The sequence below is a fragment of the Miscanthus floridulus genome, chromosome 15 (genome assembly GCF_019320115.1).
Source record: "Miscanthus floridulus cultivar M001 chromosome 15, ASM1932011v1, whole genome shotgun sequence".
Lineage (NCBI taxonomy): Eukaryota > Viridiplantae > Streptophyta > Magnoliopsida > Poales > Poaceae > Miscanthus > Miscanthus floridulus.
In genome coordinates this window covers 79266542-79277915 of record NC_089594.1, presented here as the reverse complement: position 1 = coordinate 79277915, position 11374 = coordinate 79266542, and the positions used below count along the sequence as shown (strand labels likewise).

General features: G+C 40.7%; 1 protein-coding gene across 1 annotated transcript; it reads left to right on the top strand.

The window, feature by feature from the left end:
- Positions 1-9046: 9046 nt before the first annotated feature.
- On the top strand, positions 9047-11054 carry LOC136507746 (uncharacterized). Its single transcript, XM_066502372.1, has 5 exons — positions 9047-9067; positions 9362-9487; positions 9649-9652; positions 9709-10425; positions 10504-11054. Exons 1-5 carry the CDS (start codon positions 9047-9049, stop codon positions 11052-11054), a joined length of 1419 nt encoding a protein of 472 aa, XP_066358469.1.
- The last annotated feature ends 320 nt before the right edge of the window (positions 11055-11374 follow it).

Here is an 11374-nt window from a genome sequence, read left to right as displayed (position 1 = left end):
ATGGAGATTCTTTATTTTTTGTTGATATCTTCTTTGTCTGTATTTCTTTGTCTTGTAAACAACCCGGTTTTAGGTAAATCATTGTCTTGACAAACTTTCTTGATCTGTCGAGTGCTTTTCTGGCTTTCGTTTGTGCCTTGTAAACAACTCGGTATATGTAGGTTGATGTTTTGACATACTTCCTTGATTTATAGAGTGCTTGTCTGGCTTTCGTCTGTGACTTGTAAACAACTCGGTATAGACCGTTGTTCTTTTATGGCTTTCATTTGTGCCTTGTAAACAACTCGGTATATGTAGATTGATGTCTTGACAGACTTCCTTAATTTGTCGAGTGCTTGTCTGGCTTTCGTCTGTGACTTGTAAACAACTCGGTATAGATCGTTGTCTTGACAAACTTTATGTTCTTGTTAGTACTAAAAAGATTTAGGACATCTTCAGCTTCTTCTTTTCGGCTTAACTCGGAATGTGGTCAGCATCTGGTCCTTTCCCTGGTTGCAAAAACATCCTAGGATCGACAAGCCCTCGAGTACTTCATGGTTGAGTTCTGGAAGCCTCGTCTTGTTCCTTCATGTCCTGCCGAGTAGGTACAAGCGTCGTCTGAGCGCTTTCCTGAGTGTAGCCCCCGAGCCTCTTGCTATTTAGAACAAGGAGCTAGAGGGTCTTGTCTTGAAATTGCTCTGATTTATGCTCAGGCTTAGTTTCAGTCATTTTGCTTTTTGGTTCGGGTGTTAGCTTATTAGCTACCCTCATCGGCGGGCTCAAGCGTTTTTTGGCTCTTTTGCTCTCGGCCGGTATGCTCAGGCGTATTTTCAGCCATTTTGCTTTTTGGTTCGGGTGTTAGCTTATTAGCTACCCTCATCGGCGGGCTCAAGCATCTTTTCAGCTCTTTTGCTCTCGACCGGTATGCTCAGGCGTCTTTTCAGCCATTTTGCTTTTTGGTTTGGGTGTTAGCTTATTAGCTACCCTCATCGGCGGGCTCAAGCATCTTTTCAGCTTTTTTGCTCTTGGCTGGTATGCTCAGGTGTCTTTTTAGCCATTTTGCTTTTTGGTTCGGGTGTTAGCTTATTAGCTACCCTCATCGGTGGGCTCAAGCATTTTTTCAGCTCTTTTGCTCTCGGCCGGTATGCTCAGGCATCTTTTCAGCCATTTTGCTTTTTGGTTCGGTCTTGCCATCATACTTAGAGTGGTTGGACGGCTTGAACTTGTGAGGTAGTCGTATTGAAGCGAGTCTGTTCGTAAAACAGGGGAATCTATCGTGCGCCCCGGCTTCTTTGTATTCCAATTTGCCACCTCCTTCTAGCCAACTATCGTCTTGATGAGAGTAGTTCTGCGTGGCTGTCTGAATGGGTATTTTGCTTCTGATCTTTCTTGGTTGTTCGACTCGATAGTTTTGACTATGGTCCCTTCTACTTTCCCCGTTGTGACTTCCACTTGGTCCAAGTCTCTCGAAAGCGGATTTCCTTTTATTTTGATCTTCTTGCGCATGAGATGTCGATCTGGCAGGTAGTTTTGAATGGGTTCTTCTGTCGTGCGTCCTTAGGGCTGTTGATCGGAGGTAGTCCCGGAGTTGTTCCTGTTTTTCACTGGGATGTGAGATTGCTCTGAGTTCTTCTAGTGCTTCTCGGATCCTATCGTAGGGTGTATTTGCCGCGCGTCCTTCTTTGACTTCTTGTTCTGATTTTCTTCTATCATACTTAGCTAGATCTAACTCATATCTGATCCATGCTTCCTTGCGCTGCCTAGCACGACATTGGCATCCTTGTTTCAATTTGTTTTTTCTTTCTCTGGCTTGCTTTTGATTTTCGATCCCACCATCGTGCCCTTGGATAAAGGGTGATATGTTGGATTCAGATTCGTCTAATGACCTGATGTTGGGTGCTTCTAGGGGGGCCAATGGTGATCGAGGACGGCGAATCATGAATACTTCTCGTGCGTGAGTTGTTCTATCATCGGCGTTGGTTTTTGTGCTATCAGAGTTGTTGATAACTTTAGTAGAGGCTTCAAGGTCGCAGATCGAGTCTCCTTGGTAGGGTAGAGCTGTTGTCGTTGTTGTGTCAACTAGCTGGGTACTGCTATCTTTAGGAACAGAACCTGGCCAGTGGATGATGCAGTCTTGAGATGTTACGGTTAGTATGAGACCTTCCTAAGCTCCTGTTAGTGGTATTCCAAGTACTGGATTAAGAGATCTTTCAAGCTGTGCCTGATAAGACGTTGCCATGTTGCGAAGACCGAACGGAAAAGGACCCGTCTTCTTTAAAGTACTCTGAGTGTACTCCGAGTTGTATTCTTGATAGACCAAGGCCACATTCTTAAGCCCCATTGGAAAAGAACTCGGTTTCCCAGAAGAACTCGGGTAAGACTCCATTTCGGATGCGGAACCTGAGTTTGAATCGGATGCGCAAAGCCGTGAAATCTGAGTTGGATCGAACATCGCGAGCTACGCGAATCTTCCAGCAAGTTGATCTGTCGTAGTCGTCGAAATAGAATGGTCTTTATGGTGATCCGAATCTTCGAGGAGACGGCTTTGGAGCTTGCCATCGCTACCTGCCTCACAGATCCACGAACCGAAGATGAAAGTTGATCCTGTCGAGAAGATCATGTTGTCGAGGTCCATCGAGCTCTCGGATGCCAAGTCACCGAAATCCCCTACCTGGCGGCCAGTCAGCTGTCGATGTTTGACCACCGAGAGCCTACCACACGGGGTTACCCAGGGCAGTATGTTCGGGGCCTTCAGCGGTATGCGGAACTCAAGGTTAACGCAAGAGACAGTCGATTTATATCCTGGTTCGAGTCCTCGATCTTTGATCGAGTAATAGCCCACCTACGTCTAGTTCCGGCGTTATAGACTTTGCGTTGATTGATTGTACAGTGTCTGTCGTACAATTGTTTCTCTAAACCCCCGATCCAAGGAGCCCTGCCCTCCTTTATATAGTTAGGAGGCCAGAATCCTAGTCGTTTACAATGTAGAGTCCTAGTAGGATTACAGGGTAGTATTACTACTAGGATTAACTGAGAAAAATCCTAGTTAGAACTAGATCTTCTCTCTTCCTTGCGGGGTATCCTGTGGTCCTGCATCGACAGGAGAGGAATCTAGAGCACCATAAAATAGCCCAATGCTCTAGCCCCATGATTCCATGTTGCTAAAAAGCACCTTTTAGTGTTTATTGCATATATTATTAGTCAAGTTACAAGATCATGGTCTTTAATTGAGCACTAGCATCATACTACCCAATGCATAATCACCCATGGTGTCAAGGTACAATATATCAAATATCTAGGATATCCTTATTGGCAACAAGGTAGACATATGCAATATGAATTAAGTGATTAAAGGTGAATAGGTAACAAGGATGGTCCCATGATATACTTGCCTTAAACTCAAATCATTCTTCTATTGAATTGTAACCTCCAAAGGACTTCTTCTGGATCACCAACTTCTTTTATATCACCAACGCAAAGCTCACCGACTGGACATGATCATAAAGCACCACACAAGCATCCACAACATGCATAACATACAAATAGGACTAAATTAGAATGGTACACCAATCAATAAAAAGGTTTGAAAACTAATCTATGTATTGCCACGAACACACAGACGCGAAAAACACGCTAATCAGAGCTACGATGCAAAAGAAACGTCTATCATAAGATTTACTTTATAAGATAAAGAAAAAAAAACTATCGGCTTCATTTATTTTATATAAATCATGTATAAGATACTTCAGATAAATATCTGGATCAAACTAGGTCAAATTATATTTGATTTGGAAAACCAAAATAAAACTGATCTTATTTTACTTAGAAAAGATGAAAGTAGAAATTCTAAATTGTTTTTAATTGGAAATCTAATTGCATATAGACTGATCAAATTAACATTTTATTTGAAAGCACAAAACAGGCTCAACAATGTTATTGCCATGTAGATTACGTCGTTACGAATCTAACGCAATTTGAACGGGTCAATTTGGAGCTAAAACGAAGAAGTTATGCGCCTTAAGAATGCCTTCTAAGCTAGTGGCAAAAATATAATAGATGAAAACGTATTTTGAATCTAAACTGAAAGAAAATACGTTTTAAATAAGAAGACGTATTTGGTAAACGTGCTTTGGACTGTTGACACCATGGTGTCTCTGAATTCTCTGTGACTACAGTTTGTGAAAACAAAAAACAAAAAATTGACAAAAATGTAATCAGCATATACTGACCAGGTAGGTTCCTCTGTAGAAGATTTCATTCACTTTGGACTGGCTTCAACTCTGCTCAAGATGGATGATCTAACTGGAAAAATAAATCAAAGATCCGGTTGGGGTTGTTATATATATCACTACTTGCTCAACCAAGTTACACCACATGAAAGCAGTAACATCTAGTTGTAGATTTCACTAAATATATTACACCTCAGAGATTCAATCAACGGCAGATGAAGGGTGTTGCCGTGAAGGCAACAATAGAGGAAGCAGGTCTCCTTCTCCCCTTTCTATCCCTCCCTTCCTCCCTCTCTTTTTGAATTAAATATCTTTGCTACTCAAATTGTCTTCTCTAATGTGCTGATGTGCAATGGTGGTGGTGACCACAGATTGGGCAGGTGATTGGTGTTGGCGTAAACGCAAACATAGAGGAAGTCTTCTCTTCATCTCCCTCACTCTCTCTACGTGCAGTGAATTAAGAGCATCTCCACCAGATTTCTCATAATGCATCTCCTATAAAGTTGCTTTAAGAGAGTACCCTAAATCAATTGAGGATATAGGAGAGTACTGCTGCAGCATATTACCTAAAACTTGTCTCCTATATTTCTTTAGGGATAGGGGAGAGGTGGGTGTCTCCTTTATTTAGGAGAGATGAATCTTCTTTCAGGAGATCTCTTAAAAATTATGGGTATAGGAGATAAGAGCATCTCCAAGAGTAGTACCCCATATCCCTTCCCCATCCATGTTTTTTGGGGAAAAAAGAAAATTTCATCTCCAAGAGTACCCCATATCCTTCCCCATCTTTTGGCAATTGGCAAACAGGGCGGCATCGTGCGTAAAAATGCACGTAGCCTTTCTCGCGCGCATCGTTCTTCCCCGCGCGTTTCCTCGTTCCCGCGCGGCACCGCGAATCCGCCTCCTCTACTTCGCGCCATCGCCCAGCAGTTGCGTGCATGTGTCCATGGCATGAGCGCGACAACGCGAGGCCACCACTCGAGTCGCATGCACCAGGTAGCCGGCTATTCGTGCTGGTGTTGCCATCTGCCCATCACCTCCATCTCCAGACCTCCATTCCCAAATCCCAAGGAGGCAAGGATCATCTTGTCCTGTTTGGTTGGCGCTCTCGTACCTGCACTGCTTCTGCTGGGAGGCACCTGGTAGCCGGCCGTGGCAGGCTGCCGCCGGTTTCTGCAAGCTGGAGGTCGACAGGATGGTCAATGGAGGCGGCGGCGACCTAATTGCATCGAGGGATCGTGATGTGGTGCCGAATAAACATCGGGGAGAAAAAAGTGTGTGGGGCCACAATTTTGATATTTTGGAAGTCAAATATCGGGTACTATTGGAGATGGTCTCTTTTTTCCTCCCCATACTTCTTTGGGAGTTGGCAAAACACCATGTTTTGGGAACAAAATTTGGAGTACTGTTGGAGATGCTTGATAGGAGATCTACTGCAGCTCCTCCATCCTAAAACACTACTTTTTAGATATAGGAGATTGGATAGGATATATGATGGAGATGCTCTAACTTTTCTTTGCAGTGGTGGCAATTATTTGTCTTTGCGAGGAGAGCCAGCCGTTTTGACACTATTTGAATTCCAAATATTAACAGTGCGTATATGGGTCTATTTAAGGCTGCGAATTTACTTATAAAATCAAGATGGATGCAAGTAATTAGATAGCCCAATGGTTAAATGACTAACCTAGGTTACGTCATATTGTTTACAGATCATAGATGAAAGGTGTTGCTTTGGATTTTTAGTCAATCTAAAACTTATGAACTTTCATGTGTGTACTTTGCCTTACTGGTGACAGTGACATAATTGATATGCCACATAGGTAAGATCGATGAAATTTCAAGTCAGAGAGTGTAAAAAGAATATAGGTCACCGTATATACTAAGTAGAGAAGATGGATCTTAGGATTCAGTTATGTTTCTTCAAGTCAGAAATTGTAGCTTTGATAGTTGGTTATGTTATAATTCTATTTGTTTTGGGTAGGGGAATATTTGTCCTCTTAAATGGTATGCTTATATTTGTTTTCTTTGTTGATACCACCAACCATACATAATTCAGTAAACAAATTGAGTCTAATGGCTTGTAGCAAAAATATCGCAAGATTATGCCAATCATATTTGGGGTGGGGTGTGGTGGGGTTGGGGGGCTGTAGTTAGCCATTTGTTTATTTACAAAATACAACTATGTTTCTAAATAACATCTAGTAATGAAGTTGTCTTTTCTTCCCATCAAAGTAATTTGAAGTTTTTCCAAAATATCGAACACTTAAATCATTTGCAGATAATTGCGTTTGAAATGAGATCATTGATTGGGAGATCGATGTTGGAGCGATTAGCTTATTGGTTCAAATTAATAAATCATTTTTGTTTTCTAAGCGGAGAAATTTCGCTAGCTAATTTTCGAAGGTGATGAGGCCAATAGCTAATTGCCGAAAGACTGTTAATTGATGGGTGACCAACGTGGAAGGCTAATAATGCATATTAAAAAATAGGAGGACCAGCATAAATTCTAGTGTAGTCATTATTCTTCACTTTTGCTAAAGTGTAGAAATTGATACGATAATGACAAGGCGGTTGTTCTACAATAGACTCATTTGTATCATAGGCCTTTTGGTTGCATGATGCTTTGTTTATTTAATATTCATATCACTTATGTATATTACAATTTTTCTCCGAATGGTGATATCATGTATTATGAAATTAATAGGTATTTGGAGTGTGTCCATATGAAGGTTTCTGCAAACCACCGACAGTAATAGATACTCAAGTTCGAGAGATATTTCCTAATGTTTTGTGGCATATGAAGTTTTTTCCATATGAAGGTTCTTACGATGTTTCCTTTTTCAAACATTGCAAGTTACTAATGTTTGTGGCATCCCTAGTCACCTTGTTCTAGCGCTAAAGTATGATGGATGCATGGTCACGAAGTTGGATAGCATACCTTGCTTTTTTTATTGCCGGCCCATTGTGAATTCATATGCAATATGTAAATGGTCGATATTACGGTTCATGATATTCTGAATATCTCCTCAAAAACAAGTTGGAGGCGGTTTTCAAATCTCCTAATTATTTTGTGATGCTACTTTTTATATTGCCTCGAATATTGTTCTTAGACCGTAATGAAATGCCTTGTTTTGTGGTCTTTTATGCATAGATCATTGCATCTACTCACCTAGAATTAAATATAGATCATGAGATAATATTTGACCGATGATTTACTTATTTGATTTAACTATTGTTTTGATGCCATACATGCATGTATCTATCACAACTTTTTAATTACCAAGTTAGATTGGTTGATTTAGTGGATTGTAAAATCATGTGGTTGAAGAATGTTTCATTAAAATTCCTAGGTAAGGCTGCTGTTACAAAAGGACAAGTGTTGGATATGGGATTGCGACTAATATGAAACTATAAGATGGTAAGATGGTTTATTCTTTTCTCAGGGCCCAAAAGAAGTAGAGGGAACTGTTGTCTTGCATAGTTTTTTTGTTAGCCACAAAACCAAGAAAAATTTGCACTCAAATTTTGAGCATAGAAAGAAATATTACATGAAAATGAATTGTAATCTGACCAGTTTTCTTACCAACCAAATAGATGGAATTCTAAATCACCCTATATTATTGTAGGGTTGAGTTAAGCAGTGAGTTCGTGCAGCGACATCAAAATAATTATACTATTCTTCCCATCTAATTTTACACAGTTTTTTGTTTTCAAATTTTCTTCCAACTCGTAATTGTTTCTCTCGTGATCTCGCTCCATCTAGAGCGTCTTGAGCTCAACCTAACAGTTTGAAAGTGGGCTCTGGCTACTAAAGAACTATTTAAACGTATACTCGTTACTGCTTGGGTGTCATGTGAGAACAATGATATATTGCCTATCAGGTTGGGGACGACATCCAGTGCGATGTCTTGTTCCCCATGAATTTGAAGGTTCACATATATGTTTATTTGTAACACTTTGAATATAACATTATTTTGTGTTACTACAGGGTATAGATTTGTTACATACCAATTTGTAATATTTTACTTGTAACCTTAATTTTGTATAACTATAATTGTTGTTAGTAACACATTTTTATAAAATAAGTGCTTTGTGTTACAACCTATATCTGTAACACATAGTTGTGTGTTACTATGAAATTTCTTTGGAACATATTGATGAATGTGTTACAAGGAAGTGCTACAGTATCTTTGTAGTAGTGTGCCTGGAGATTAAAAAACTGTAACAGCAGTACTCTGCTACAGCGACCTGCACTCACGGTCCTAGCACAGGCATATTGAGTTTATTTTTGTCCTTTTCTTTATTTGATACTAGAATATCAAGCGCCCTTCGGGCGTCCTGCTGTGACTTCTAATCCACAACCTTAAATTTCAGCAAGTTGATTAAAGAGATTGATAATGAGATAAAAGCATAATGGTAAATATTATTTTAAAGATTAATAACAAAATCACCACCGACATAATTTGTTTGTTACATACTCCCTCCGTTCCTAAGTCTCCAGCGTATTAGCCATCGGCACAGTGACCAAGTAGCAGCAAAGGAGCGCCGATTTGCTTTTAATCGCCGCAGTCTTCTTAATGTCCCAGCGTCCGTTCGTTTGCCCAATTAATCACGCGCTGATGCCGCTGAAAACACCGTTAACCCGCTCACGTACTCCGCGCGCTCATGTACGTAACCCTGCGCGGCAGCGCTCACGTAATTTCGCGCGCTCACGTATGTACCCCTGCACGGTCATGCTTTTTCGTTTGATCTTCCATTAGAACAAAATTTAGCCGCCAAAGCATCAAATTTTCATTGCCCGCCACTATAGTTCGATTTTTCCATGGCCTATATAAATCACCATGGAGGATCTCTATGCCCAGGTAATTCCAGCGAACTCTCCCCCTCGCTTCTCTGTTTCTCTACCTCATTCATGCTGCAGTACCAAAGCAATGCCTGGATTAGGGATCGATTTGAACCTACAGCCACCCGACTCAGGCCAAATCTATCCCATAGATTGGGATGACGTTGCGGAGTTTGATGGCCCTGCTCATGAACTCGATTATGACATGGTGTGGGACAATGGAATAGAAGGTGCTCCTTCGCTCATTTTTCTGTTTTACCATGTCCTCCTTCTGGTTATGGTTTCATTCTTCCTTTTTTGTTTCATGCCATAGATGACGAAGATGGAGCAGATGGAGTGCAAGGTGATGGTGCAGCCTATGGAGTTCATGTTTCTTCAGACGCAGCAACAGATGGTGTTCAGGTTCCTTCGGTGCAAGGAGATGCAGCAGCATCAGATGGTTAGTTTATGATTCTTTTCCTTTCAGTGTATGAGTGTCCAGTTCATTTCAGTTTAGATGTTGCTTCATAGAACAGTCCTGTAGAATCTAGTTTCAGGTTAGTGTGTTGTCGGACAGCTACAGTGTACAAACCATTTTCAGTTATCTGTGATTCAATGTAGCCCGGTTAGCTTCAGGTTTCAGTTATGTGTGATTCAATTTTTTAAGCATTATGTTTGCAGGTTCTAACGCCAAGAAAAGGAAGTTCTATCCTGATGATCTAAAGATCGCCATTTACCTTGACTTGTTGTCAAAAACTGATCCACCTATTCTTCGTCGTGGAGTTTCGAAATCAGTCTCTGAAAAATTTGATGTCCCTTTAAGAGTTGTACAGTCCATTTGGAAAAATGGTCAAGATGGTGGAATACAAGGAATTGTGAACAAGTATTCCAAGAACTGTGGTAGGAAACGAGTAGAAATTGATTTGGAGGCCATAAAAAACATTCCTCTAAAACAGCGCTCTACCTTTCAAGACCTCGCTAATGCTTTAGGAGTGAAGAAAAGCACTCTTTATAAGCGTTTCAAAGAAGGCTACTTTCGTCGGCACACTAATGACCTTAAGTTTAGTTTGACCGATGAGAACAAAAAAGCTCGGGTAAAATATTGTTTGTCCATGATGAATGGTTTATCTTTCAAACCATTGTACAATGTTGTGTACATTGACGAAAAATGGTTCTATAGGACACGTAAGAACCAAAAATATTATCTGGCCAATGATGAGGAAAGACCACAACGTTTTGTTAAAAGTAAGAATTTCATAGAAAAGGTAATGTTTCTAGCGGTGGTTACAAGGCCTAGATATGATGCAAATGGAAATTGTACATTTGATGGTAAAATAGGGATTTTCCCTTTTGTCAAGGTAGAACCAGCAAAAAGAAAGAGTCCAAATAGGGAGAGAGGTAAGACATTCTTCAATTTTTCGTATGCTTTACATAACTTTGTCTTGGTGCCTAACATAAGTTTCTTTGCATTTGCAGGTGACCCTATAACAAAGCCCATGACGTCGGTAACAAAGGATGTGAGCCGAGACTTTATGGTGAACAAAGTTCTACTAGCATTGAAGGCAAAGTGGCCAGCCGGAGAAAGAGGGATGCCAATCTTCATACAACAAGACAATGCAAGGACTCACATTGCCGTAGATGATCCAGTGTTTGTGCAGGCCGCCCAAGCTGATGGTTGGGACATTAGGCTAACATGCCAACCTCCTAACTCACCTGATCTGAATGTCTTGGATCTTGGATTTTTTGCAGCAATCCAAGCTTTGTTTGAGAAAGGTACACCAAACAACATTAACGGTATTGTCAAGACGGTTGATGAGGCATATCAGAACTATCCGGTGGATAGATCGAACCGAATTTTCCTAACCCAGCAGGGTTGCATGATGGAGATCATGAAGCATAACGGCGGGCAGCACTACAACATCCCTCACATGAAGAAGAAGACCCTGGAGCTGCAAGGACATCTTCCCATTACTCTGAAGTGCCCTTTGCAGCTTCATAATCAAGCCATGCAATTCGTCGGTACTTAGAATTGTTTTAGTCTAGATACAATTAGCATGCGTGGGTACTTATAAGTGTTTGTTTGTCAGATGAGGTTCAGTAAGGAGTTGCAATGATCTATTAGCCTGAATTCAAACTGCAAGCAAAATTAAAAATTCCAGATTTCATCCACAACTCGTGATAAACTTGTTTACACTGTCCAGATGACATCCAACATCAAAACAAAAATCATCGATAAAACTAAACCAAAGCATACCCGTGAACAAGGCCACATCCAATCCAAAACAAAGTAACAGAGGCATCATGTACATGCTGTTCATGTTGTCCATACAAAAGAGGAAGGTAGACA

Excerpts from the sequence above, each read along its gene's own strand:
- LOC136507746 (XM_066502372.1), top strand. The coding sequence starts at position 9,047 with ATGGAGGATCTCTATGCCCAG. Across the intron at positions 9,068-9,361 it reads TGGAGGATCTCTATGCCCAG|ATGACGAAGATGGAGCAGAT; the intron begins GTAATTCCAGCG and ends TTCATGCCATAG. Across the intron at positions 10,426-10,503 it reads GAGTCCAAATAGGGAGAGAG|GTGACCCTATAACAAAGCCC; the intron begins GTAAGACATTCT and ends TTGCATTTGCAG.